This window comes from Acanthopagrus latus, chromosome 12 (genome assembly GCF_904848185.1).
Source record: "Acanthopagrus latus isolate v.2019 chromosome 12, fAcaLat1.1, whole genome shotgun sequence".
Lineage (NCBI taxonomy): Eukaryota > Metazoa > Chordata > Actinopteri > Spariformes > Sparidae > Acanthopagrus > Acanthopagrus latus.
In genome coordinates, this window is record NC_051050.1 from 23,308,301 (window position 1) to 23,335,592 (window position 27,292).

Below are 27,292 nucleotides of genomic sequence, written 5' to 3' on the forward strand. Positions count from 1 at the left end.
ATCACAAGAAAGCCACAAAGAAAATCTTTGTATTCCATCACAGGACACAAATAGCAACATCTCGTCCAGAGATGGAGATAATTATAGGTCTGAGAATCGTTCCTGCCACCTGCAGACGGATCACCGCCGCTCCACCTGGGCGGCACCGCTGAGGCGTTTTAAACATGGAGCCCGACAGCCGTTACTCACATCCAAGACGCGAGACAAACAATTTAAGAGGCTTTGGCAAGAAACACTTCCTCCGGGCTGTGATTGAAAGTTTACGCCGCTTTTTAAAAATCAGCCACTTCTGCGCTGTCCTCATTAAGAAAAACAACAGCTGGCGTGTTATCTGGAACATTAGAAAACATCACCTTCATTACTGCACAAGTTTGATCATCGCAGCTCTGACAGCGGGAGGGAGGCTCTCTGCACACACCAACACACCTACACATCCTCAGATAATTGCACCTTTCCGTGAGCGCTGTGTTTTCACCAGCATGATTTAGCAAATTGGAGATCTTTCAGGAGTTTGTTTCCAACAAAAGCTGCTTTGAGCTCGGTGGCCAACGGTACGCATCCTGAAAATCAGTCGTTCTCCTATGAATTATCTGACGTGTGGCACTGTTTTGTTTTTCGTTTGAGTGTCAAGAAAAATGCCCATGAATTTCAGCGTATTCTTAAAATTGGGTTTGTTCCCTTTTGCACTCGAGCTGACATGGACTCCACGAGTTTGTGTAAAACCTGCTGACTCGTGTGATCGCGGCGAGAGTCGACAGCGTTCCCACAAAACCTCTCGAGATCTCACATTATGCTCGACTCTCTCGGTCTTCAGGTAAATGTTCAGTGGGGGGTTTGAGGTCAGATGACTGTGGAGGAAAGTCCAGGACTCTTTGGTTTTTGGGTGGTTGTTATAAAATGATGTAAGGAGCCTCTCATCCTTCAATGCTTGATGTCAAAATTAAACGCCAGCGGACACTAAAAGCCAAACACTCACCTCAGCCTCAGTATGTTCACCCTGCTGCCGTCTGACAAAAGATACAGAAGTGTTCGCTGCCTTCAAACGAGACCACCGAGCAGCTAAAGAGAGACTCTTTAATTCATCTCAAGGACAAGAGCTGTTTCAAACATGACAAATAAATCTAGCTTGTGACATTGTTGTGATTTCAGCATCAGACTGTAGTTGAAGAACAATTAAGTACTGACAGGTGATGTCTGCAGGTGTATCTCCACTGAGGGAAATAAGAATATCAAACAACCTCTGTGGCCATTTGCGTAGAGATCGCAGAGTTTACAAGGTGCACTTGAATGCACCACGAAGTCCCTGTGCTGTGTGTGAAGCTGCGACACAGACAGACAGAAGCAGCACAGCTATAAATGACAGCAAATCACGGAGGAGACGCTCAGCGGAGTTTTTATCACCTGACAATTTCAGAGATTTACTCGCCAGAAAACTGGAAATTTAACCAGATTTTGGTGTTCGGCAGGTGTTTTATTTTGGACCCGCAGCCACAAGAAAAGAAGGCAAATATTGACAGATCCATCTGGAGGGTTTTAAGGAATCAATATCATAAAAAAAAAGCAATTAACTATTTACGAACACACAGTTCTGATGTGCTGTCGGACGAGCGCTGAGTTACAGAAGACGTCTTGTTCTCGTCTCTTTGTGACCTCTGAGCTCAGAGGAAGAGACGGAGCTTCAATAATTATTCAGTTATTAGCACAAAGAGAGCAACACACACACACACACACACACACACACACACACACAAGGATGCCCTTTAACAACCTACCAACCAACTGTACACACACACACACACACACACACACATGCTCCTACACTCCTCCTCCTCCTCCGCCACCGTTCTTAACGTCATCTCTCCCTCATCCTGCTTTCTCTCTCTGACTGTGATTAATCCTCATTGTCTCTTCAAGGTTATAGGCACACACACACACACACACACACACACACACACACGCACACACACACACACATTCATACATGGTTATGTGTCTCTATGACAACCACTGCACCCACACCCGTCTCCTCAAAGCCAACAAAGCCAATAACTTTGAAAGCCTAGAAGCTTTCCTGTGTGTGTGTGTGTGTGTGTGCAGGCATGTGTGACAGGATGCCAGAGAGACAGAATAATAATAATGATAATAATAATAAAAAAAACACACAACAGAAAAAAAACAGACGAGATGAATTAATAAATCATTCTCCCGATGTCAGCGTGCGTACGTAACAATTTTCCCTCTAAATAAGCCGGTACAAACAGGAGCACCGCGGGCTCGTAGGTCGCAGGACTCGCGTGTGAGAGGACGACATGCCACCGGACATTCAGTGTTTGACTGATGAGGTAATATGGAGCAGAATGAAGGTAATTGCCGTGGCGGATTGGGCTTCGGGGTCTTAACAGGTTGAGGTGTTGGGAGGGGGGGCGGTGAAAACACACAGCCGGGCCCGCTGAAGGTGAGCGTGTTCTTCGCCTTCGTGTCAACAAACCTTTAATCTCCTGCTTGTTCACAGGAAATGCAGGTGGAGGAGCTGAGCGCCGTCAGACAGACGCTGCAGGCCGACCTGGAGACGTCCATCCGCCGCATCGTGGACCTGCAGGCCGCCCTGGAGGAGGTGGAGTCCAGCGACGAGAGCGACACAGAGAGGTAAGAGAGTTCGCCGAGGGGAGCGTCTCCTCTGCCGCAACCATCACGTCTGTATGTCTAAACTCAACCTCTCACCACTCTGCCCTTCGCTCCAGCGTTCAAACTGCTGTGGAGTCCCTGACTCGAAAGAGAGACCTGTAAGAACATCATGAGTGTGTGTGTGTGTGTGTGAGCTGGCGGCGTGTGTGTGTGACCTGAAAAATCGCATCAGGCCTTGAAGTGTCATCATGAAGCGTTTAATTGTCATAATACTGAATTAAATATGAGCGAGAGCCTGTGGAAGGATAATTCTTGTCTATTGCAGCAAGATTTTTGCCGTCATTTCCTTCAGTTCTAAAATCACCGAGAGATCTGAGAGCACCGAATGTCACTGAGAGAAGTCGAGACAAGTGAGTCAGCAGTCAGACGGGTCGGGAGGAGCTCCGCCAGATTATCTAAACCAGGCGTTTCTCACCTTCCCTCCGCCAGATGAACTCAATTACCCCCCTCGCATCGACTCGACAATTAACAGCGTTTTCTTAGAGGTGTTGCTGTCGAAACAGACAACCGGATTGCTTCCTTTTTCCCCCAGCGTAGCAGCTACTAACAACACAGGAACGTGACTTTATTTATTCATTTAGACTTCAAAAAGACACGTGAACGCAGAGAGAAACGATGCCAGTCAGACTCCATTGTCTCCTGAACTGTTGTGCCCGGTGGAAGACAACACACGAGGGTGAGAGCAGACAGTCAAGGCCCGACAGTTCCCTCTGATTCACTCAAATTAAATATGTTGAAATAAACAAGATCCAGATTTCTAATCTGATCCTCATCACATTGTGCCCACAGCCTGATTATTTTCATCGAGATCCACGATCCATTCGTCGTCTCTACCAGGCTGGTTTGATTCCAGTGATGTGTTTGTGCTCACAGATCTTTGCATTTGACTCGGTGACTGAACTTCAGGAATTGCGGCCAAAAATGACAAAAATAAGATCCGAGTGACCGAAGCAGGAGTAACCAAGAATTATCCTTAAAGATGACTCAAGTGAAAATGGCTACGTGCATGGCTACTAATAGTCCATGAGCCACCGCTGCATCGTTACATTTGACTGTACAACAACAGACCATCTTTGAATTTTAGGTAAACCAATAGTACCCCATTTAAAATGTGTTTGGACGGGTCTAAACTCGATAGCTTTAGCTTTTAAACTGCATTTCTTAGAGGAAAAGAATGCAACGGGTTGAAAATAGATGATACAAACTCTGTCAGACTATCTGAATCAGCCCTGATTGTAATCCTGCCCTGGCTTGCAGTGGAATCCTCAACTGCTTGTTGAGCTGCGGTCGTAATGTGCGTGCATGCTCGCTGCAGGTTTTATTTTTTTTAGTGCATCTTCGCCAGCTACAGAAATAAAAGTCGAGGTGTCGTCGCTCTGGCTGTAACGTGGTGATCAGACGTGATCTCGTCCCGCAGCGACTCGGTGTCCAGTGTCGGCTCTATCGGGACGGAGGACGTTGGCGAGGGGATTCGTCATTGGTTAGGAGTGCCCAGAGGGGGGTCCAGAGGCGGCGGCTCTCCCTACAGCAGCAGCACCATCAGCAGCCATGGGGGGCGCCAGTCCGTCACAGACACCATGAGCAACTACAGCTTCCGGTAAGCGTGATAACTGCAGTGAATCACAGATATGAGCAACGTGACTATCTTGACTGTTTATTAAACGCCAAAATGTTTCTTGCTCCTGCAGTTCCTGCGTGGATCCTGATGATGAAGGTTCTGAGGCTGGCGGTTCCAGAGGACCCAGTCGAGCTCCGTCCTCCTCTGCCCTCTCCGAGCTGCTGGACGGACTTCGTAAACGCAGAGCCGGCGGTGATGCGGGTGAAGAAGCCGGCAGCACCGTCTCCCTGCCCGTCTTTCAAACAACCGCCGCCTCAACTCTCAGACGAAGAGCCTCCGCCCTCTCCGTCGGCCCCGGCGACCTCCAGGAGCCCCGGCCCGGCCCCAGCATCCTCAAACCGTCCTCCCCGCTCCTGCCTCGTGCTGCCAGTGCTCGCTCCATCGGTGACGCCCCGACATCTACTGCCTCCTCTACAGCCAAACTGTCCCGCTTCAGCTCGAGTGACTCCGTCGTGTCTCTTCCCTCGCTGCCACACCTCTCCTCCTTGGCGTCCTCCCTCGCTGCCCGCCATCGCCCTCCCTCCTTGTCCATTCCAGAGGAGGACCCGGAGCAACCCCTCCGCTCTGTGACGAATCCCATCAAGCGCTCCCCTCAGCCACCAAGGCGGTGCATTCTGGGTAATCTTGTAACAGAAGACGGAGGTGAGGCGTCTCTGGGTTCAGAACCTTTGGTCTTCCAGAACCGCCGCCTGACTGGCGATAATGGCCGTGACGACGCAGCCTCCGACATCCTGCCCGCCATCCGGAGAGCCCAGTCCACCAGCAGCCTGGCCAGCTCGGTCCGAGGGGGCAGGAGGGCGCTGAGCGTCCACTTTGGAGAGCTGCCTCCTTCGACCCGCAGCAGGAAAGGCTCTGAAACTGAATCCTCCAGCTCAGGTGGATCAGGAGGAAGCAGTCAGAACGGCGCGCCCAGACGCCGGTTTGACAGGCCGCAGGGAGAAAGACTGGAGGCGGAGGGCAGCGAGGGCGGAGACGTGGCTTCAGTCATGAAGAAGTACCTGAAAAAGGAGGTTGACTGAACCCGAGGAGGTGAGCTATCGTCTTTATTTACGACTGCCTAGGGTTCTCCTCATGGGAACTGATTGGATAAGTAATATGTATGTTGAGCTCGTCTGAATCAGTTACACACAAGATTTAAAGTCAAGAATGCTGCAATTTATCGTAAAATGTAATAAAAAAGAATTTACTTTAGTGTGAAACCACGTGGCGGTCGTCTCGCTCACTATACGTCACCGACACCAACATGGCTGCCGACCCGGCTAAGAAATAGTATTATAAAAGATTAAAATCACAACAAGTCTGACCATAACCACACGGAACCAACAGCTGTGGTGGTTGTGGGAGTTATGGGAGAAGGGGAGCTGGAGTTGGACTGACTCTGAAAGGTTTCAGTCGTGGGTTTTGGGAACACCCCCATGAAAAAAAAAAAAGAAACGCTCTCACCCTCTCAGATCGATTGTTGTCAGGAAATGTGATGTGTGCGAGTGTGATCTCATTGCTCAGCCCACATCATTCATTTTTGTGTTCTGGTTTGTGCGGGTTGTAAAACAGTGACATGAGAACTCGTACTCCCTGCTGAGAGTAGGTGTAGTGTGATTCATAAACATCTCTCGGTCGGTCCGACTCGAGGGTATTTTTAGTTCAACTTTTCGGTGTGTTTCCTGGGAGTGAATCTGAGGTGTTTGATGAATACAGGCTCGGACCTGCACAAACGGTCCGTTCTGCTCTGACCATCTCGTCTTTGTTTTTTCTCTCCCAGCAGCCTCTTTGTGTGTCCACGTCCAGCTGTGAGCTTCACAGACAGACTGCAGACTGCAGGAGATGCAGTCGAGGCTGAGAAAGAGAGAAATACTTCACCAGACAACGAGGACGTTTGTTTTTTTTTAAACCTCCTGAAAAACACATTTGTTCAATCCGAAGCATCAACTGTATTTTGAGATAAACACTGTTTGTATATGAATAAAAAACGGAAAACTTTTCTACCTTGTCAATTTATTTCACTTTTTCTTGCTTTAATAATCTGATACTGCCAACTTTTAATGTTTTTTTTTTTTTTGCATTAATAGAAGCAAAAGTCCAATTTAGATTTATTCCTTATGACATGATAATCATCATAATCATCTCTTGACAGGCTCGAATGCATGGACATGGCAGAGATTAATATTCAGTAAAGACCGAATATCATTCTTTAGTTTCCTTTGCTACTTACTTATAAACCGAAACACTGTGAGGTCACGCTAACAACAACAGTTGCTTCCAGGTAGACAAGTGTCGGTTGATTTCAAAAGCAAATCTGAGTTGTTTAAGGTGCCGTGAATCTCATACATGAGGTTTTTCAATCAGAATGATAAATTTCCAAGTCAAGAGAGTAAAGACAAAATATTGTTTTGCTTTATAAAAGGTACTAAAAACCATGAAAGTCACAATAAATGCACTCGTATTGACAACTGCATTTATGTGAGCTGCTGATATACAGCAGGAGCTCTACAATGTTGAAGTTATGAGACAAGAACTTTAAATACGAACAAATCAATCCCTGCATGTTCAAAAGTCCAGTCCACCCACAGCACAACCAGACGTCAACAAACAAAACACTGCTAATTAAAATTCATACACTTTAAATATCTAAACAGTCGAATTGTTTTTCTATTTCACATTTAAATTTTCAGTGGAGGTCAAAGATGAATTCAAATGTGTTAACTTTAAAAGTGTGACAGGAGTTTTAGTCTTTCAAGCCATTTTATCATATGAGTGTGATATTTTGCTTAAATCCTAATTAAATTAATTACATACATTTCATCTGTGGATATTTCTGTAAATCAAGCCAGAACGCCAAAACATGTTCAGTAGTTTCTCCCTCTCAATCACAAGAAGAGCATCTGTTGTTTACATCAGGGAGAAATAAGAAGAATAAAGTCTTTTACAGGAAAGTGTCTTGTGTATAATTTAGAAAAGAGACTCTTACTCTCTTATAAGGACAGAAAAAGACAGTGTTTCATCATTTTCCGTCTAATGAAAGCCATCTATGGGTGTTGGGATATTATCAAGGTGATTTTTAATAAAAGTATTAGTGCAGTTTGATCACTAGTTACAGGTTCATGGTCAAACCCCATAAGAGCTCATGTTAAACTGCAAGAACTCTCCAGGTAAATTTAACACCTTTAACGATTCTGATCCCTTTATCTAATTCATCCCTTCATGATAGCTGTGTCAGGGTGAATTTACATTTAACTCAACAAAAATGAAATTATATGAAGGTTTAAAGTTATGCATAATTAGGGGGCGTGGTCGCTTTGAGTGACAGGTACCTCTGATCTCTGAACTCGAGCCGTCGGCCATGTTTGTGGTGTTGATGCCTGTTGGGAGTGTTTTTAATGGCACATTTTGGACACTTACTATGTCTTCCTGTGCGGTTATTTAAACTCAGAGGCCGGTGGTTTGGATTTAACGAGGCTGTCTCACCCGGCAGACAGCAGCTGGAGCCGAGGAGCTCCGGAGGAAAACACCAGGAGGCGAGGAGAGATCGGAGTTTGTTTGTCTAAAACTTTTGGGATTTAACTGGATTTATCCTCACTTGTGCCTTACACAACGAGCCTCTGCAATGTACTGCAACTCTCTTACTTGACTGCTGAGTGGAGGAGGGATGTAACGTCTAAGTTATGTTACTTCATGGACGTACAGAGAAAAGATGGATAACGTGAAGACTCTGGAGGGAAAAGAGGAAGAAACGAGTAACTGGTGAGTGTAGCTTTGCTCTTCCGGTTACCGTCCTGTTACATTATTTGTATGGTGATGAATGGAGAGAGACAAATATCTTTTAATCACACATATGATGTTTGTTATTCATATGTTTGTTAAAAGTCAAGAAAGTCTCAGTTTGTCTTAAAACTAATAAAATACGTCGAAAATCCTTAGTTTTTCGTACTTCCGCATTTAGAGCGAAGTCACGTCCCTTTCCGGTTACTTTCATGGGACCTTTCGGAAAAAATAGCTCTGTTAGTGAATGAAGAGAGACAAAAAAATGTTTTAATCGCACATATGAAGTTTGTTAATTTAAAACATATGTTTACAAGTCAAGAAAATCTCAGTTTGGATTAAAACTAATAAAATAATTCGCGGACCTGTAGTTTTTGGTACTTCCGCATTTAGAGCCGACGCCACTCCCTCTTCCGGTTTGCTTCGCGGGACCTATCGGGAAAAAATATGTATGATGGGAGACCAATAAATTATTGATCCCACTCGAATTGTGTCACGAATCACACATGTGATGTTTGTCTATTTAAAAGATAACTTTTCAACAGCTGCACGATTAGATTATTTTTCTCCATAAAAGTTAGCTAGGCGCTAAAACCGGAAGTTAGCCGGCTGGGAAGATCCAGGTATTTTCATAGCCGGGAAGACGAACTTCTGTGGCTTCACAACGACACTGAGCAGCTTTTATAAGAATTAATTGGCATCTAACTCCAAGGCTGAGTCCAGATATGATATTATTTCCTCACCTGCTCCCTTCATATATCTGTAAGGTTCCTTCTAAGATAACAACAACACAAAACAGTTCAGGTGATTGTACACAAAAGAAAACATACAGATGTAAATTTTATCCCAGTAGATCTTCCTGCATCCTGCACACAGGACCTCTAAGTAAATGTACTGGAGAGTCAATTGAACACAGTGTTATTTTTCAGCAACACTCCACTCCACAGTCTATTCACACAGTTATTCACACCTGGAAGCTGTCCAGTGCGAAGCTGTACATACAGCAGCTGACGGCGCTGAGGGTAAAGTTCTTCCATCAAGGACGTGTAGCTGAGAAAGAGAGAATAAGAGAGATCATTTCTCTTTTTCTGCACATTCATTTTACAGTCAGTGTCAGGATGTCAGGTCAAAAGGCTGCTTACCCACAGCCAAAAGCTTCCCGTCATGATATAATCAACAATTAAAATGTTCTGTAATGCTGGATGCTTAAACGGAAAGGCTGACTTCATGTGGGAGGTCAATTCATATGACAACAGAGTGTGTTCTCCAGATAAAGTTAAAGTAAGCCTCCGTGTCCGAAGGTTAAGGCCGAACTGTCAGCGCCTCACTGGATATGTTTTCCATGTTCTTTATCCCCATCTGTTGCTCTGCATGAGCCGAGCCAGAGTTCAGCAAGAGGTAACATTTACTGCAAGTAACCTCGGATAAAAACCATCTGCAGCCGGCGGAACAAGCAGATGAGACGTCTGCGCAGACTGAAGGAAAACTGTCCTCAGCATTAGAGCCAAAATCAAATACAACTGAAGTATTTCTGTCACACTGCAGGCTTCCAGCTGGCTGTGATATAATTTAGTAGAGCTGCAACTAGTGATTATTTTCATTGTCGATTAATCTGTTAACCTATTTTCTCAATTAATCGATAAGTTGTTCGGCCTATAAAATGTCAGAAAATGTCTGTAAATGTTGATCAGAGTTTCCCAAAGCTCAGGAGGATTTTCTTAGATGTTACTTTGTCCACAGCCCACTATCATAGAGGATTCAAAAAATCAACCTCTATATTCATGTTTAAGTAGCTGGAATGAGAGATTTTTAAATTTTTCTTTAAAAAAAAAAATAAAAAAAAAGCACTTAGATATATCAAATGGATGGCAAAATAATTGGGGGGATTAATTAAATATTTGAGAGTTGTACAGTTGCAGCGTTGTATAAAGTTGACACATTATACAATGCAAAAGCGTTCTTAAATAACAAAGAAAAAGAAAATACATTTACCTTCATACTTTTGTTGCTATGGCAATGGCAGCACAGTGGCCAGTAGCTCCTTTAAATCATGCTATATTTTAGGTTTTTTTTTTACCATAATTTTTTGGCTTTGTTGCTGAAATACGTGCTGCTCATGGCAGAAATGCCGTCTGCGTCGCTGGCGAGGACAGCTGTTTTGGATTAAGAGCAGCAGACTTGGAGGCCATCACGGCCCGCGGCGTCTTTCAACCATCCAACCTGACCAACCTGACCGCCCCGGGGAGGAAGACGGTTTGAATAAGAGCCATGCTAATCCAGCTCCTGGCTAACGTCTGGTCACAGGGAGAGGAAACGGACAAAATTGGACCCAGTTGCATCTGTTGCGATGGACAGGTGGGCCGTGTTCTGAGCTGACAGAGCGCAGGACTACAGCTGGATGAGGCGAGGTGGACTCTGTGTTGTTAACATCGATGCTCGGTGCTCAAAAACACAGTCAAGATGTTGAACTTTCAATATGAAGAAGCCGACTACATCATCATCTCCATCTTGTTTCTGCTGCTTACATTCCCCCTGACATAGATTCAACAGCTGCACAACATGTTAATATATATTTTGATATAACTAACTGTATACATGCTAAGTTTTAAGAACTTTCATTTCGTTATTCTACCTTGTTGTTGTGTAATGACAAACACGTAGTCTTGTAATCCACCTTTTCATTAATCCTGCAGCCCACAACTTCACGTTTGCTTCATCATTGTCAGTCTCAATACTGAAGGAAATCTCTGATATTACCTGTTTTTTAAAATCCCAGCACACTCTGCCCAATGAAATTTTAAGGTGACGGTAATGATAGGAGTCATGGCAACCAAGATAATTAGTTTATAAGAATATCTCCGGCTTCTGATGATAGGCTCGTGGATTATGGACTTAATTTTATGGATTTAAATGATCTGAAAGTCTGATGGAGATTCCACTCTGAGTCTTGAACCCTGTGAGATGTTCATGCAGCACCCACACAGCATCTTAAGCTCTATGTTTCTGCGATTGTTTAATCAATGTAATCTCTACCGTAGCACAATAAAACACACCCCTGAATGTCTGCCGGGCCTGGACGTTTGGAATCGATTCAACCCTTTCAGGAATCGTCAGTGTGGTTTTCACAAAAAGAAAGAAATGAGGGGCTGTGAGATTCTGTCCATTTCCTCTCCCGTCTTGTTTCTCGCAGGAGGAAAAGTCGAAGAAAGGCAGGAGAGGAAATGTACTGCGGTAAAGACGAGCAGAACAAACACAACATCCTGTAGCATTGCTTCAGAATCCTTATTGGTGATTTCCCGAGAGTCTGCAGCTTTTCCATCCACTGCAGTTGCTTTTTCACTGATTTGTTCTTTCTCAAGGGTTGATGTTTTATTTCTCAGGCATAGCTTTCTTTTTTTTTTCTTGTTGAAATAAGGAATTATAGTATTGCCACTACCTGCTCAGCCTGCACAGCTTTGTTACTGTTGGTCCACCTGTCAAGCTTTCTGTTACAGCAAAGTACATATGCAGCCACAGTAAAACTGATCATGTCTAAGTGTTTCTGAAAGCAGTGGGTCTTCACTTCAAGCCAGAAGTAAACAGAAGCAGCTTCTCGATTCTACATGACAGCTAATGATTTTTCCAGCTGAATAACAACTGCATTTTAATCAAGCTAGCGAGCTAATTAAGCTAATGTTAACGTCATCTTCGTTAACCTTTTGGAAGCATCGTCTTAAAATGACCTTTTAGCGTTTCCGGCTGACTAAAGCTATCGATGCTCAAAATGAATCATATCAAAATGTGCTGTCTTGTATTATAATGTTAATAATGGAAATTAAAAACAACATTTTGTAGTAGTTGAAGCTGTGCAGCTCTCCTACGAGATGACGGTACCAGCGGTGAGAACTGTGGCTCCAAGCTAATTGAAGTTTGAGACCTGTGCACTACAGGTAGTAAGCTAGTTAGGTGGACATGCTAACATTAGCAATGTAAGCTAGTTCAGAAAAGATGTCAGAGCAGCTAAAAGACAGTTTCTGTACACGTCTGCAGGTGTTTTTGGTTTTGGAAAGGCTGAAAAATACATTGAATTCAAGCACCACAGAGTTCAGCAGTGCACAGGTGACAGTCGATGATTGGATTAGATGGATGATTTTGTGAATTACTAATCCGTCTTTAACCCACACAGATGTTTAAACTGCTTGTTTTCCTTGGCTGTAGCAGATCTACAGAGCAGTTGATTTTCTATGAAGCCTCATTTCAGACTTTTAGACGATAATCCCCCTTTTCTAACATCTGTTCTGTCACATTCCTGGGAAGTATTTCGGATTATCCGACTTGTGCACTGAACTCCACTAGCTGTTGAAATGTGCTGTTACTTGTGGCCCACTTTAGCACCTCAGCGTGATGAAGTGTGTCATACATAAGTGTTCACTGATTGGCTTGATGCTTGAGTGTTGACCTAATTATTTTAAGTGGCACTGTTGAGCTGCAGATCCCTCGATGATTTAATGCGACTCTTGCAAGACGAGTGTGGTCCGGAATGATGCGCAGGATTTTATAAAGATCCAAAGCAAACATAATTATTTAATTAGAGCTTAGGTTACAGTCAGCTGTTATTTCTCGGTGTTGCCACACAGGATCAGATCACAGGTTTATCTTCAAAGCACTTTCAGAGCCCTTTGAATCGTCAGAGGTCCTTCACATGAACCGTAACGTCCCTGCCAGTACATTTATTATCGGCCACTTCTTAACTTTCTCATCTTTCTGTGCTATTTTTACCCTACAATATGACACTTGTCTTGAGTTAAAGGTTATTGTCGTGCTCCCTCCACCTTACAGTTCTTGGATGGAGCTGAAGAGAAATGAGTTAGAGGAGCAAAGGTCATTGTTATAGTTAGAAGTTTATAATCATTGAAGTTTCCAGGTACAACATCATGAATCTCTAACGGCTGATCCCTAATGTTTGTGCTTATTTTTAGGTGGCAGCCTCTAGTGGCCATACTAATCATTACAGCTGCAAAGGAGGAAGTCAGGAGACGGATTATAAAGAGCGACAAAGTCCACGTACGGAGGAGTAGATGGTTGGATTGACAGACACGGGACTTTAACCCAGAATGCTTATGCTTGCGTTTTGTGTCATTTTAACATAAGACTCATGATGTAGTTAATTGATTTAATAAGTTTTTCAAAACAAAAGTAGTGTTAGTGCTTAAACCGCTCAATGAAGGTCTTTGTCAATCATCGTCAATCAAGCTATTCGTCTTATTGTAAGTATGAGAATGTGTTTATCCAGGAAATATCTACGTACTATATACAATATGTATCTTGTCAAGGATTTAAATTGGACAATGTTGGATGATACGTTCAAATCAGGAAGAACATTGTCACACTGCCCGTGCATTGTCTTCGTTTCAAAGCTAGCATACTTGTACGTGTGCGTTTGTAATCTGTATTCCTTTCATGATCGGCGCGTAGATATGAACCCCCGAGAACGCCGAGCGAAGCAGTCGGCTCTCATTAGGCTCTGCAGAACAGCTGCACATTAGGTATGCCACATCAGTAGGAGACCTTCCTCTGTGATTACATCTCTGCTTCCACACGTTCTCACCGCTACATCCACAATGAGCAGAAATTATGTATATTGAGCCTGATTGTCCTCGCTTGTAATTGCCGTATGATTTACAGTAATAGTCCTGCGTCACAGAGCTGGTGTTTCACTCGCTCTCTCTCTGATGCCGGCGAGATTGACTCCTGCTATTGAACATGCTGTCGGCGCTTAACGACTTCAAATAAATCCCGCTTTATGTTCCCTGGATCCTGTTTATGAAATTGATGAGGGAAGAGCAAATGAAATTAAAACCAAGCAATTAATAACGGATTGTCTGCTGTGTGCCAGCTCGTACAGTCTATAGATCAGCGAGCTTCTGTTTGTGCGAGGCAAACAAATGTTGGCTATGCCTCTTCTATTGTGCGTTATCTGACTGCTGCAGGCCGTTGTAGCCAAATGTGGCTTGTTAAGGAATCTTAACAATAGAGGAGCTACGGAGGATCTCCACTTTAGCAAATCTTCACCGCCTCAGGGCGTGTTACACACAGCGCCGAACACACACACACACACACACACTGCAGCATCCTCAGTGTGTGTGTGTGGGAAGGAAAGGAGCTTGGGTTTGTGAGAGAAGTCAGTGCATTGTGTTTTTGTCTGCGCTGGAGTTAATGCAGGAGGGTTTGTTGGTTAATTTCACGTCCCAGACAAGCCGTGGATGGAGGCAGAGCTCAGTGTGTAAACCGTCCTGCTCAGTGACCTAAAATATTGTCCCAGGCAGCTTTTGTAGACACGGCATTGTGTTGAAATATACTGTAGTCGAAGTAAGTGGTGTGTAAGTAAGTTTTGCACAATAGAGGGAGTGAGCGATGTTGTTTGTCTGTTACTGCTGTTGTCTCTTTGTTCTGTTTTTTTTTCCTGCCTGTCAGCAGTGATGCTGGTTAGACTCAGCTGGAAGCTTCCTCACTACAAGGTGTTTCATAACTTGTCAAGAAACAAAAGCGCTTGAAGAAGAAGGTTTGTTATAAAAATTCTATATTCTTCCTGTTGTCAACAAATGGAGCCACGGTTGTTAACAGCACTTAATTAGTACGCAAAAGATTACAACGTGTTCGGTTCTACGTACACTAGATCTGTATTGTATGCAATAATAAAGTGGGTAATGTTCCATATCGAGTATTCAATGCAGCAAATTGATCACAAATCCAGTGGTGGACGATATTGTATCGCACCAGAGGCCTCATTAGAGGTATGGGCCTGAGAACTTAGTCTGTGACATGCAGCTTTCCAGAGATATTTAGCCTGTTGTATATTAAATATGTGGTGTTGCAATGACCTTATTCACAAGAAGGTTGTGTAGTAATTCTTACTGCTAAAAGTGAAACATTGCTGTAACACGTAACTCTGTTACAAAATTGTTTATATTGAAGAAGAATATCTCAGAGCAGCGCTTTTAAAAGAAAGATTCTATTATTGTTTAAAAAAAAAGCTCCTGTCTCTTTAAGGCCCCTCCCCCTCCCAAGTCTCCTCTGATTGGTCCGCTTACACACGTCTGAGCCAAGTGTCTCCAGTCAGCTGTGTCGTGTTTTTAGCCTCAAGTTAGCTTCACTTCTGTTGTGAGTATAGGCATAACATTTGCACATGTGTGACATGGTGACATGGTGTGATGTCACAAAGTCACAGAATTAAAGGCGGGACTACTGACGAGGCGTTTAAAGACCGCTGTTTTCTGTGGGAGAGAGGAGCTTCTGTTGGTGGAATATTTTAACTTTAACATGCAGAACCTGTAAAAAATACAAACATGTAAGCCGACTACAGACGTCATTTTTAGGAGAAAAGCCTGCTCTCAGACAAAAAGGACCTTTTAGTCTTTTCTTTGTAATTGATGGATGTTTTCCTATTTGTTGACCGCAGCCTGCAAGTCTTCATTCATCCACCCTTTTGTATTCACCGCCACACCACTCAGCCTGCTTGTGGTAATCATTATAATTGCCTTAATGTTTTTGCTTGTTTGTTCATCATTGTCCTTTGTCTCTTTGCAAAATTAAAAAAAAAGAGAGAGAGAGAGAGAGAGAGGAAGCTCTACAAAAACCCAGTGTGTTTTCTTTTTTTTTTTTTTTTTTGTACTTGGTTCAATGTGACCTCAGCACCTCGGCCATGTAGTGTGAAGACGGAGACGTGGAAGCGTGGAGCAGGCTGTCGCTGAGCCCGGCTCACTGCGGAGGCTTATCCTCCACTCACATGTATCTGAAAAGAAAACACACAAGCGCAGCGTGAGAACCAGAAGCGATGGGAGGAAAGTAGAGAGATAAAAGAGATGAGATTGGGGGTAAGATGGAAGAGAGGGGAGGGATTAGACGGAGGGAGAATGAGTGCCGATGAGGACGGATGACACTGTGGTGGTGGTGGCAGGAGGAGGAGGAGGAGGAGGGAGGGGGCTGATCTTTCACAGAAATAATGATATCTCCTCTCCTTCAGAGGCCGTTGTCTAATCATTTTATTCTTCGGTTATCAGAGATGGAGGAGACAGCACACTGCCATGTTGGCACACAGCCAGCACACAGAGCTGCTCGTCTCTGCACAGAGAAGCATGAAAATCAGGGAGTTTATTCAAGCGGACAATGATCCTTTTTACAGTCTCCGGATAATAATCACAGCAGGACACCAGCCGAGGAATAATACTATACAGATGATGCACCGCTGTTACATTGAGGACATTCTGAATATTTTCTGTGGAGGGAAAACTAGAAGCCCGCTGAAAGAAATCAGGCTATGTTTAACATATTTATTTCATAAATATTCTATATTTGTGTTGCTCATGAGGCGCCGACCTCGAGTGGCTGAAGGAATTATTACAGCAACAAAGGAGGAAGTGAGGAGCTGAATAGTATAAAGAGCCAAACGTCTGTAAAGTGTCATTTCACTCACTAATTTAGTCATGTTACGTCACGTACGTAATGTTAGTTACTTCTGTAATCTTGGTAACTGTAATTACAGAGGTAACATTGTTATTTTAAGCCAAACCTTGATGCTTTCTTAAACCCAACCAAGTCTTTGTTGTGTTGGTGTGTTTTGGTTTTGATGTGTGAATATGTTATGATGTGTATGTGTGTGATTGCTTGTCTATCTGCGCACCAGGGGACATATACAGGGAATCACAGTGATGAAATAGACTTTATAGGAGAGTCACCGGTGAACAGGTGGAGGGAAAATGGGATCACAGAGTTTTTAAACCGTTCATTTGTGTGTGTGTTGGTCCCAGATGTTTTTCTTCCATATCGTGGCGTTAGTCTTTTCAGTTTTCCTTCGTATTTACACGTTGGTTTGAGTTTAGTAATTCAACACAGCCGGTTTTCTGTAAATATTTTTTCATACGTCCTGACAAACCTCATCTTTTGCACAAGGACGCGTTGGAAATTACTTCAAATTCCCCCAAGTGGGGCGGCGTTTAGCTCAAAGGCTTTGTCCTCGTTGCGGCGGTCCCGGGTTCTGGTCCCGGCCTGGGCACCCTTTGCCACGTTTTCCCTCCCCCTCTCTCTCATCCTGTTTCCTGTTTCCTATCATATCTTCAGCTGTTCTATCAATAAAAAGCCCCCAAAAGAAAAGAAAAGAAATACATAAAAATCCCTCAAGTGGCAGTTTTGTGGTTAGATTTCCACTACAGTACAGTTTGGTGCGAGTTCGGCACAATGGGAGACTGAAATCACCAGATGCATGAAGTTGTGTTTCTTTTCACTCGTTTTCTACAGACAGTTGTGCCGTTATAATTAATAAGAATTGCATTTAATAAGCCAATAAAACCAAGCAAAAGCTTTAAGTTAAGTAGTTTAAGATAAGAAAGATCGGCCTTTAAAAGACAAAAGCAAGCGAATAAACAATTACCACGTATAAAGAGCTTATTTCTCTAAATTACTGGAAAGAAAAGGTCAGACTTCTGTTCTAGCTGGGTGTGATAATGTAGTGATTTAAGTCTGCTTATATTCGGCCTTTTGCGACAGCGTTTCTCTTCTTCCGTAGAACTGATGTTGTTCTCTGTGTTTCAGCTCTCTGAGTGGACCGACGCCGAAAAGACGAGCACATAATAAATGTTGTCTTCGTGCACAAGTCACGTCCTCTTTTCTTTGGATTTCTCCCTGTTTTTACGCTCTGTTTCTCCGCCTCCCCGTCGCCGTCAGCTCGTCTGGATGTGTCAGCAGCTGAGTTACAAGTGAAGAATCATGCAGAAGAGGGTGAGACAGCTGTTGTAGCACGCTGTCTAATGAGGTGTGTGTGTGTGTGTGTGTGTGTGTGTGTGTGTGTGTTACTTCCTTCATATGAAAGCCCAAACATGAAACAGGAATACAGACAGACTCTGGTTCCCTGTCCGACTGTGGAGCTTCTTTTTTTTTTTTTTTTCATAAATTGATATCGCTGAATCATTTATGACCTTTTGTCATGCATTATAGACGGGCTCAGAGAGAGAGAGAGGCAGGCAGAGGAGAGTTTGGAGCCTGTTATACAAATGTTGTCTTTTTACATGGAAAAAGCAAAGTGGGTCCGACCAGCTCAGACGTGTGCGAGGGACTGTTTTGTTTTTTGTTTTTTTTTTGGTTACGACTGCCTCCATGTAAAAGAGGTCACCGACAAACCCCAGAAACCATCAGCAGCTCTGCAGCTCCCAGGTAGTGTTTGCTTCGCTCTCCCGGCTCTCACCGTGTTGTTTTCCTGAAACAGCTCTGAAAAAGTCATCGTACGCAACCTGCTCAGCACCAAACAGCAGACAGCGTCACAACGCCAGTCAGCTCCTGGGAGACAGTCTCTTGTCTGTGTTGTTTCCCCCTCCACCGTACTTTCTAGAACACCGGAAAAAAAAACGATGTAGTGTGTCCCAAACACAGTGTGTCAAATGTAGTGTGCCAGAACATCAGGATGTCGCGCTGCATCCAGCTGCAGTTTGCAGGACGTTCGTGACAGCAAACTGCAGATTGAGGGCAGGAAATCAGTCCAAAAGTAACGTCTCACGGTAATATACGACTTTAGGAAGTAACGGAGTAATATAGTGTGTTTCTAATGGAGTCTGGTAGCACGTTATCACCTAAAATTAAGACCTACCAACGCGCTGGCATCTTGTTTAAAGTCATTCAAAGAGTCGCTCAACATTAAAATTATTCAAACTTGTGTCAGTACGGACAAACCGTAAATGTTAGATCAGATCTCGTTCTCCAAAAACATCAGTCTTTCAGTTCACTTAAAGGGGAACTTTGTGGTTTTGGAGAAGAATTTCAAACTGCAAATTTTAATATTTACAATATTCATGAGGAAATTATACAAACTCAGACATATTTATTGTTTCTGTAAGTGAGTAAACAAGTTGTTCTCAGGGGAACACTGTGAGGCTAGAAAGGTGGCAGGGTCCGCCACATGTAAACAAAGTAAAGCAGTGTGACACTGTGTTTGTCCTTTAAGGTCAGTTTGTTTACTCAGTTTATTCAGTCATGAACACAAAGAGAGTTTGAGTATTAAATTTGTTTAGGCAGAAAAAAACAAGGCTTTAGGTGAATATTGTCCCGAGAAGTCGCAAAACAAACACAAAACATCTTCCGACAGGAGACGTGTTTTCTCTTCCTCCCTCCTGGTGTTGTTGTGTATGTTTGTTTTCTTTGTGTCGCTGCATTCGACGTGAAAAAGTGCCTCCGCCATCTTCTGTTTAGTTTTCAGCAGTTTTTGCAGTAAGAGTCAAATTTTTCAGCCGTATTTCTAAACACAGCTGAACGAAAAAGAAGTTTCAACAAGGAGTTTTGAGTGATGATGGTGAGTAAAAGGTTTTATAGACAGTAGAGAACAAGTTGATCTGAGGCTGAAGAAGTGAAAAAACGTATCGCAGTCGTCTTTCTGAGGTTATTTTGGTGAGAGTAACGAAGGTGGGAGAAGGTGACGCACAAACTCTCATAATGTCGACTGTCTGCGTTACGGTTGCACAAACATCGTCGGCTGTCTGGAGGAGCGGAGTTGGAAAACGCTCTTTTGTGCAACTCTGAATTTAAATGTACTGTTTTTTTTTTCTCTATTCTTTGCTGGAGTTTGTACGTCTGTGAATCAACAACAAACCAAACTTACTCGTTTGCAAACCTCATATCGTGCTAACGGTACGCATGTTGTGACGACTGCCGCTGAAGTTAAAAAGAAAGAGTCGACGTCCGTCATCTCAGATCCAGGAACCACTTTCCTGCCGCTCCCATCACCTTTACCTCCCGTCTCACCTGCTCACCTGTTCCCACTCTCCCTCATCAGCCTTGCAGTGTAGATATTGGCTCATTTCCACTTTTCCCCCCTGCCAGACTTTTTCTCTTGTGCTTACACTTTAGTTTTGCAGCCTTTTGTCCTGCCTGCCTTCCTGACTGAACCCTTTCAGGAGACGTTAGTCTGTTTTCACCTCAGGTGAACTTTTACCTGACGGACGCAGTTAAAAGACCAGCTGATGAAGGTAGGGGAGAGTTCAGCAGGTAGAAGAGACGGATGTTTCCCTGCAGGAGGTGGAAGAGAAGGATTACTTTTATCAGGAGGACACTACGGTCAATTGTTTGCTGACAGCTTCGCCATATCGACTTTATAAGATAATTATATCGAAGTGTTGAGTTTACAGCTTGTTGAGCTGCGTCCAGGTGGTCAGAAAATATCAGTGCGAGGTCGTAAATCAGGATATTTGTTCCCAGAAGATCCACCTTTGTTTTTGCTTTTGAGGAAAGGATTAAAACCACCGTGATGTTTTCCTAATCCCAACCACATTTTTGTTACTTGTCTGTGGTTTTTGCAGAAACGTCCTTTGCTAACTTTTATCCTGGCAACTCGGTCGAGTTCACAACAAAACGCGAGCGTTTCCTCAGCCACTGAAAGTAAAATCCTGCTTTTACACGAATGTCAGTCACAGGAGATATTTTACTGCGTTGTCCTTTTTTCCAGTGCCGTGTTTTTCCAGTAGCAATGTCAGGGGTAACGTTTACAGCAAGATAATGTGTTACTAGTAATTTTTCAGTCGTGTATCACACTCTACAGACCGAAGTGAAGCAGTTATTGTTGTTGTTTTCAATAAAGCCGAGCCTGTAAGTTCTTTGTTGAGTCTCTGTGTGACTGAAAATGAAACCAGTGAAGCCTGAATGGACTTTAATTCACATTCTGGAATCACACCATGCTTTCTTTGTTCTGTGGACTTAAATAAAACGACACTGAAGAAGAGATGTTTGTCTTGTCGTGTCATTAAAGGCTGCATCATAGAAGGTGGAGGTCTGATGTGTTTTATATGACGAGTATTATATCAGACTGTGATCCTCTGTCTCCCGTTATTTAAAGGTTATTTTGGCATTTTACTTTAAAATGAAGGCAACTAGTAATATGCAGCGTCTTGCATCTGCTGCCACGTCCTCTGCTGGTGACACCACTACAGCTACCAGTTAGTACAAGACAGTGAAATTAACGACTATGGATCTGGTCTTTAAAGTAAACACCAGTGTCTCTAGTGGTCAGCATGTCTCCGCCTGCAGTGTGTTCAGTTCCCCCTGAAGCTACAGCGGAAATACAGCTAGATCACCAGCTCTGGGTGGTGGTGATGAGACACCAACCAACCAACCAACCAACCAACCAACCAACCAACCACCTCCTCCCCTGCAAACACACACACACACACACACACACACACACACACACACACACACACACACACACACACACACACACATCCCCTCATCTATCCAGTAAATCTGCACCACCCGGGACTCTCTCTCTCTCTCTCTCTGTCTGTTTTCTCTCTCTCCATCTTATGTAAGTGTGTCCTGATCTTGCTGCAGCCCACAACAGTCACCCTGACACATTTACTCTCTCTCTCTCTCTCTCTCTCTGAGCAAAAGTTTCATTATCATTAAGGTCAGCTCCCCTCGTGTGTGTGTGTGTGCGTGCGTGCGTGCGTGTGTAGGCGCGTGTGTGGAGGGGGTGGGCGGGTGAGGAGGGCAGAGAGAGAGAGAGAGAGAGAGGAGAGTCCGCGGAGGAGAAAGGAGGACAGATCGGAGGCAGGACGCAGGAGGCGCTCGGCTCCTTGCAGTCAGGACGATGCTGCGCTGACATGCGGACCGTCGGCTCGCTCTGATCCGCTCCCGGCTCCATCCACACCTGCCCGACTCTACTGCATCTTCTCCTCCTCTTCCTCCTCCTCCTCCTCCTCCTTTTTTTTGTGTGTCGGACCGGCTTCTGTTCGCCATGCCGCCGGCCGCCCGCTCGCTCGGCTGCCGACTCCGCACCGCCTTCCCCGCGGTGCTGTGGATCGGGCTGCTGTGGAGCTCCGTCTCAGCAGGAGGTACAGTCTCATCTCCTCTGATGATGCACAACAATATCACACCGCTGCATGTTTGTTTCCTCCACTCTCTAAATCCTTCCCCTCTGTCCTGGCTTCTGTCCAAGCTCAATGACAGCAGCCTGAGTTTTTTTTTTTATTTTTTATTATATTATTATTTGTTGTTGTAGTCGCTGCAGAGAAAAAAAGCAAACAAAAAACAAAAGCAGCGGATTCCTGGGCATCCCTGGATTTGTTTTCAGACATCTCCACTCGTAGGAGGAGGATAGATAGAGAGAGAGAAGCAGCCTTTTGAAGTCCTGGAATAAAAACGCTGTTGCGGGCTATTTACTGAGCCTCCAAAAAAAAAAAATCAGGGCTGCACAGGCGTCCTGACACCGGTCCCATGTGGACCCGAGCCCACTGGTGTGCGTGGGAGCCTGGATCAGGAGGGACCCACCTGTCAACAAGCTCTGCAGCTGGACTGTGTAGTCACGCACTGAGTGTTGTGTGTGGTGGGGGATCCCTCCAGTTTACAGAGAGGAAAGTTGAACCATGGAGCGATGGACTATACTGATTAATGGCTCTCATGTGTGTTGATCGGTTATTTGGGCTGCCAGTTTTTATTTGATGCCACTGGAATTGTCGGGATGTTGTTCTGCAATCCAAGACACGCACAACAAAAACATCCAAACAAATCCAGACAGACAGACTGTATTCTCTTACCGCAGACGTTGAGAATAAGTGGCTGCAGTGCAATAAATCGTGATGCAGTAAAAAGGATAAATGCAGGTCAGTCAACAGAGAAATCCCTCAAAATAACAGACTTCTTGTGTACAGAGTTAACTGTGTCTTTTGCCTTCTGCAGCCTGTAGAGCTCACTGGAGACTTCCACCAGCTAACATCCGGTTTAGCCCCTTTATTTGTTATTTCATCGTGCAGCTCTTCTAGACTTTCCAAATCAGACTGAATTAATCAAATTATGATCATTCAATTATCATTTCCCTTGTTTTTGTTTTGTTTTTTTGTCTTGTGCCATGTTCACACGCACCAAAACGATCTTTTCTTCCTCCGTCTTCCTCGGCATCGTTTCAAGAATATTTGCATCCAAACGGATCCATTGAAAACGACTCAACACGCTGTAGTTGATATTCCAGCCTATAGGTGGCGCTTGAAATTCAAAACAGAGAAGAAGAGACTGTGCATGCGCATGAAGCTTGCGCCGTAAACAGACTGTAGAAGAAGAAACCGAACACAACAAGAAGACAAAAATGTCTAGTCGGTCGTCCATAATCTTTCTTCGCTCAGCGTAGAGACAGAGGAGCAGAATATTTTGTCCCATTGTTGTTGTTGTTGTTGTTGTTGTTGGGAGACGTTGCGGGGTTCAGAGGTCGAAGGCGGGCTGATGGCGGATTCGCCGTCCACATGAGAACACAAGGGCGGCGTTTTCAAATTTTTCCACCCTGAGACCAGGTTTCAAAGCAGTGCGTTTACAGGATCCATGTGGGCGATCGGCCGAAACGATGCAAACACAGAAAAGCGTTTCCATGTGGCTGCCTCTCAAACGTGATTCATGCCTCTGCGGAGGTGCGCGCCCTTCACCGTAGCCTCCATCACGTGCACCTCCAGAAATATAGATGGGACTTTGATTGCTTCCCCAGTAAACACACCATCCTCTTCAGCTGTTGCAGGCCCTCCTGACCGGTCGGTTGCTGCTCTTCTTGGGAGTCTCTCAAGGGCAAGAGAGAGCAGACAGGCTGTTGGCAAACCTTGGGCTCGGCGAAACCAGATTATTCGAACCAGACGGTCCTCCCTGTAAACACTCTGCCTGTCTGCTCTGTCCAGCCCAGAGACACGACTGTGAGCTGAAGCAGTCGGTGTGTTTAAAGAGGAAAGTACAGCTGACTTTAAATCAGCTGATCCTCTCCATCATTTTAGGTGCATCCAATAGAACATTTAAATTACATTTCTTAACAAACTATAAATGATTGTAAACAGGAATGGAGACAGCTGTGTATAGGAAGACGTCTTGGGTTGCCAGGTTGTAGAAAATCCTCCTCCATCATTCTTTTTTTCTGTTTTTTTGATGCCTGATGGCTTCCACTGATCTTCCTGGAGTCTACACAAGAAGAATAACAGTAAAAACAAGCAATACTTTCAAATCAGATCGTATAAAGACAACAATAAAAGGCAAAAAAGAAAGAAGCTCAGGATCAGGATCTAACAGTTTGTCCGTCTCTCTTCCCTCTGTGGACGTTCTCGCTCTGTATTAACGCCACCTGACTTCCTGCTTTCTTTCAAGTCTTTGCTCCTAGAAGTCTTTGTCGTGTTTTTTTGTGGGGGGATTTGCTGAAACAATTGATGCTGTTTATCCTTGGAGGACAGAGTAATGAGCTGCGGTTTGTCTTCTGCGGCTCATTGGGAGCTTTATCTTCCAAGATGACTCTTGTGTTGCTTCTGCTACGTAAATGATTCTGGTCCGTTTGTTCAGGATCCCCTCACAGTTACATCCATATTGGACCAATCTGCAATGGACAAAATACTGGATGTCCAAAACAAACACTGTAACTGTAACCGTGATCTTCCTCTGACCTGGAACATGTCGCAGTTGCAATGTGCAGCAGATATTGTAGAAAGAAACAAACATGTCAGCAGAAGCCGATGAAAAATGATTTTTTTTGCAGGTTTGTCCGATATCCAAGTTGTCTCCTGGTGACAAGGCTGGCTTGTAAGACGTTGTGCTTCGGTAACTCTCGTCTGTCTCGCGATGGAGATGTGATTGGATCAGTCAGACTGTGGCAGCTTCAGGGTCAGGGTTTTCTGTAACACATTACTCAACACTGTCTCCTGGAAATCATGTTTTCAAAACCACATATTTACCTGCAGCAAATCCTTTTTCCTGACAGTATCTGCTGGTGGCAACGAAAGCCAAAAGTAAGCCAAGTAAGCATTTACCAGCAGTGACAGTCGAACGAAAAGATCCAATTTAGTTGCATAATGGGAAGTGGAGGATGATGTTATTTGGGTCCTGACCCATCCGAGGGACTTAAAGTCTGGATATTTCAGCCTCCGCTGCTTCAATTTTAACCACTGTTATATTAATCTGTCCACTTTATGTGAATACAATACAGAATCCCTCCACAATGTCGCTCACACTCATGTGGCTCAACCTTTTCTCAACTGAGCTGATTTTCTTTTGCATTTCATATTGTTCGAGTCGAGTTTAGAGCTGAAAAGTGATGAATCGTCTCAGTGTTTCCGGTTTAGTTTCGGTAAATAAGAAACCTCAAATAAATAAAAACACACGGTGGAAACTAACAAAGTGCAAATACGTCATTACTGTACTTAAGTTCAAAAGGTCGATGGGAACCTGTGAGCACGCTGGTTGGATTATACCGTGAATCGTTATTGTCATCACGGTGAAAGTTCTTGACGTCTGTCACGGCTTCATGTGACTCTTCTGTGATTGATTTGAACTCTTCACTGAACACTGAACACACTGTTCCAGGAGGTTTCAGCACCTCAACTATTTGATTTTATTCTGAAAATCCAGAGTGACAGTCGGTGTCATAGAGCTGCTGAATGTCCTCCGACTGTCAGGGAGGACTTCTTCACTGTGTGTGTATGTGTGTGTGTGTGTGTGCTTAAATAATTTACAGTCACACACACACACGCACACACCTAAATCATCAATCAGTTCCCAGCAGGCTTCAGTCTGCTTGTTAATCCTCGTCACTCCTGTCTTCCCTCGTGTACACGCACGAACGTTTCGATCTGTAAAAGCAGCCACGAACACACACAGTGTATACACACACACACACACACACACACACACACACACACACACACACACACAGTATTGTGCACTGCATCGCTGGTTTCATCTCGCTGTCGGTGTCTGTGGTTAATGAGATCACCCAGCAGAGATGTAATGTCACAGAACAGGCTTGCGATTGTGTGTGTTTATGTGTTTGCGTGTGTGTTTCGTGTGTGTGTGTGTGTGTGTGTGTGTGTGTGTGTGTGTGTGTGTGTGTGTGCTGGTGTGTTTTTTTTTTCAATGTGCGGATTGTGCCTGTGTATGAAGATAGGCTGGATCGCTGCGTGGTCTAATTTCTCGGGGTGAGAGTGATAATCTGCCAGAAAGACAGCTTGACAGCTGAGTGCAGATTCAAGCGCTCCAGCTGGGAAGCAAAGCCAACTGCAGTCTGCATCCAGAGAGCAACACCGAGCGCTTTCATCGACCCACACGGGCGTTGTTTTGTTGAACAAAGTTTGCTGGGAATGCATGTTGGGCTTGATTTAAAATAAATAAATAAATAAATAAAATAAAAACGTAGATCCTTTCCTCCTCTCTTCATCCTGTAAGTCGCCTTCTCCTCTCATCACGTCACCTCTCTCGTTTCCTCGTGAACTTCCTTCCTCCCACCGTCCTCCTTTTCAGTCGCCTCTCTCCTCTTTGCTTTCTTTGCCCTCCTATTACTTGTGAGTGAGAGGAGAGAAAAATGGAAGTGAGGGGGAGACAGAGGAGATTGTTTCCCATGGTTGAGTGGCTCCGGCCTTATTATACAACCAGATCCTCGGGCTGCAAACTTTTTGAGAAGAAGCATCAGAAGGAGATAGAGAACGAGGGAAAGTGAGGCTGAGCCCAACAGAAACATGAAGGAACGTTTGAGAAGGAAAAGCAACGCGGAATATGAAGTAGGATGCTGAAAGGCAAAAGCTACTATTGTGTCTGTTTATACTGGATATGTGGATTTATACCCCCCTTCATACATATATATGTGTGACTTGTATAACAAAATACATAAAATGACATGATGTTTTAACCACGTTTCTTGAGATAACGACGTTACTAGAGCGCTGACCTCTGCCAAGGCCGGTCGTCCACCCTTCTGTGATTATATCTCTTATGAAAGTACACACTTCACACCCAGTATTTACTGGCCTTCAGGTGTGAAGTGTAGGACATTTTTCCTCAGTATATCTGGTGGTTTTTATTGCTTTACTCGTGAGACACGGTCCACAAGGGCTCAGTAACGACTGCTACTAACGGATACCTCATACTGGTACCCATGAACGTGGACTGGGATGAAGAGTCATCATATTTTTATAGGTGTCCGATGTTTATTCACATTGGACAACTGGATTTTAAGATGTATGTCATTTCTGTATGTCTTGCCATCGGTTCGCTGTGACCTGTTGTTTCCCCAGTAAACACACCATCCTCTTCAGCCTGACCGATCGGCTGCTGCTCTTCGTGGGATGAGAGACTGGTTGTCCTTCCTTAAACCGAACTAAAATGATGACAAAAGGAAACAAAATCTGACGTGTGATCCGGATCCGCTCCAACTACACCTTCGCACCAAGTTTCATGAATATTGTGCGACTGGTTTTTCCGTAAACCTGCTTG

General features: G+C 44.2%; 2 protein-coding genes and 1 long non-coding RNA gene across 11 annotated transcripts in view; all 3 read left to right on the top strand.

Moving 5' to 3' along the window:
* Positions 1-6,282, top strand: part of LOC119029413 (unconventional myosin-XVIIIb-like) — a 41,599-nt gene extending 35,317 nt beyond the window's left edge. For 3 of the 5 annotated variants that reach the window (XM_037116205.1, XM_037116208.1, XM_037116209.1), the window contains 5 exons: positions 2,513-2,646; positions 2,742-2,783; positions 4,103-4,282; positions 4,374-5,332; positions 6,063-6,282. In XM_037116205.1, coding sequence (XP_036972100.1) covers positions 2,513-2,646; positions 2,742-2,783; positions 4,103-4,282; positions 4,374-5,322 — 1,305 coding nt within the window. In that variant the 3' untranslated portion in view covers positions 5,323-5,332; positions 6,063-6,282. The remainder of the gene's footprint in view (positions 1-2,512; positions 2,647-2,741; positions 2,784-4,102; positions 4,283-4,373; positions 5,333-6,062) is intronic. The other 2 variants (XM_037116206.1, XM_037116207.1) reach the window with 2 other exon arrangements.
* Positions 6,283-7,618: 1,336 nt separating this feature from the next.
* Positions 7,619-18,943, top strand: LOC119029417. Of its 2 annotated transcripts, XR_005077986.1 has the most exons (5): positions 7,619-8,041; positions 10,183-10,414; positions 13,018-14,600; positions 15,498-15,559; positions 17,627-18,943. It is a non-coding gene; the product is annotated as an uncharacterized LOC119029417 (long non-coding RNA). The 2 variants fall into 2 exon arrangements; XR_005077985.1 differs by lacking the exons at positions 15,498-15,559; positions 17,627-18,943 and having other exon boundaries at positions 13,018-15,487.
* A 2,627-nt stretch (positions 18,944-21,570) lies between these two features.
* LOC119029414 (seizure 6-like protein) overlaps positions 21,571-27,292 on the top strand; it is a 53,068-nt gene continuing 47,346 nt past the window's right edge. For all 4 annotated transcript variants that reach the window (XM_037116211.1, XM_037116213.1, XM_037116210.1 and 1 more), the window contains exon 1: positions 21,571-21,906. In XM_037116211.1, the coding sequence (XP_036972106.1) occupies positions 21,810-21,906 (97 nt within the window). In that variant the 5' untranslated portion in view covers positions 21,571-21,809. The remainder of the gene's footprint in view (positions 21,907-27,292) is intronic.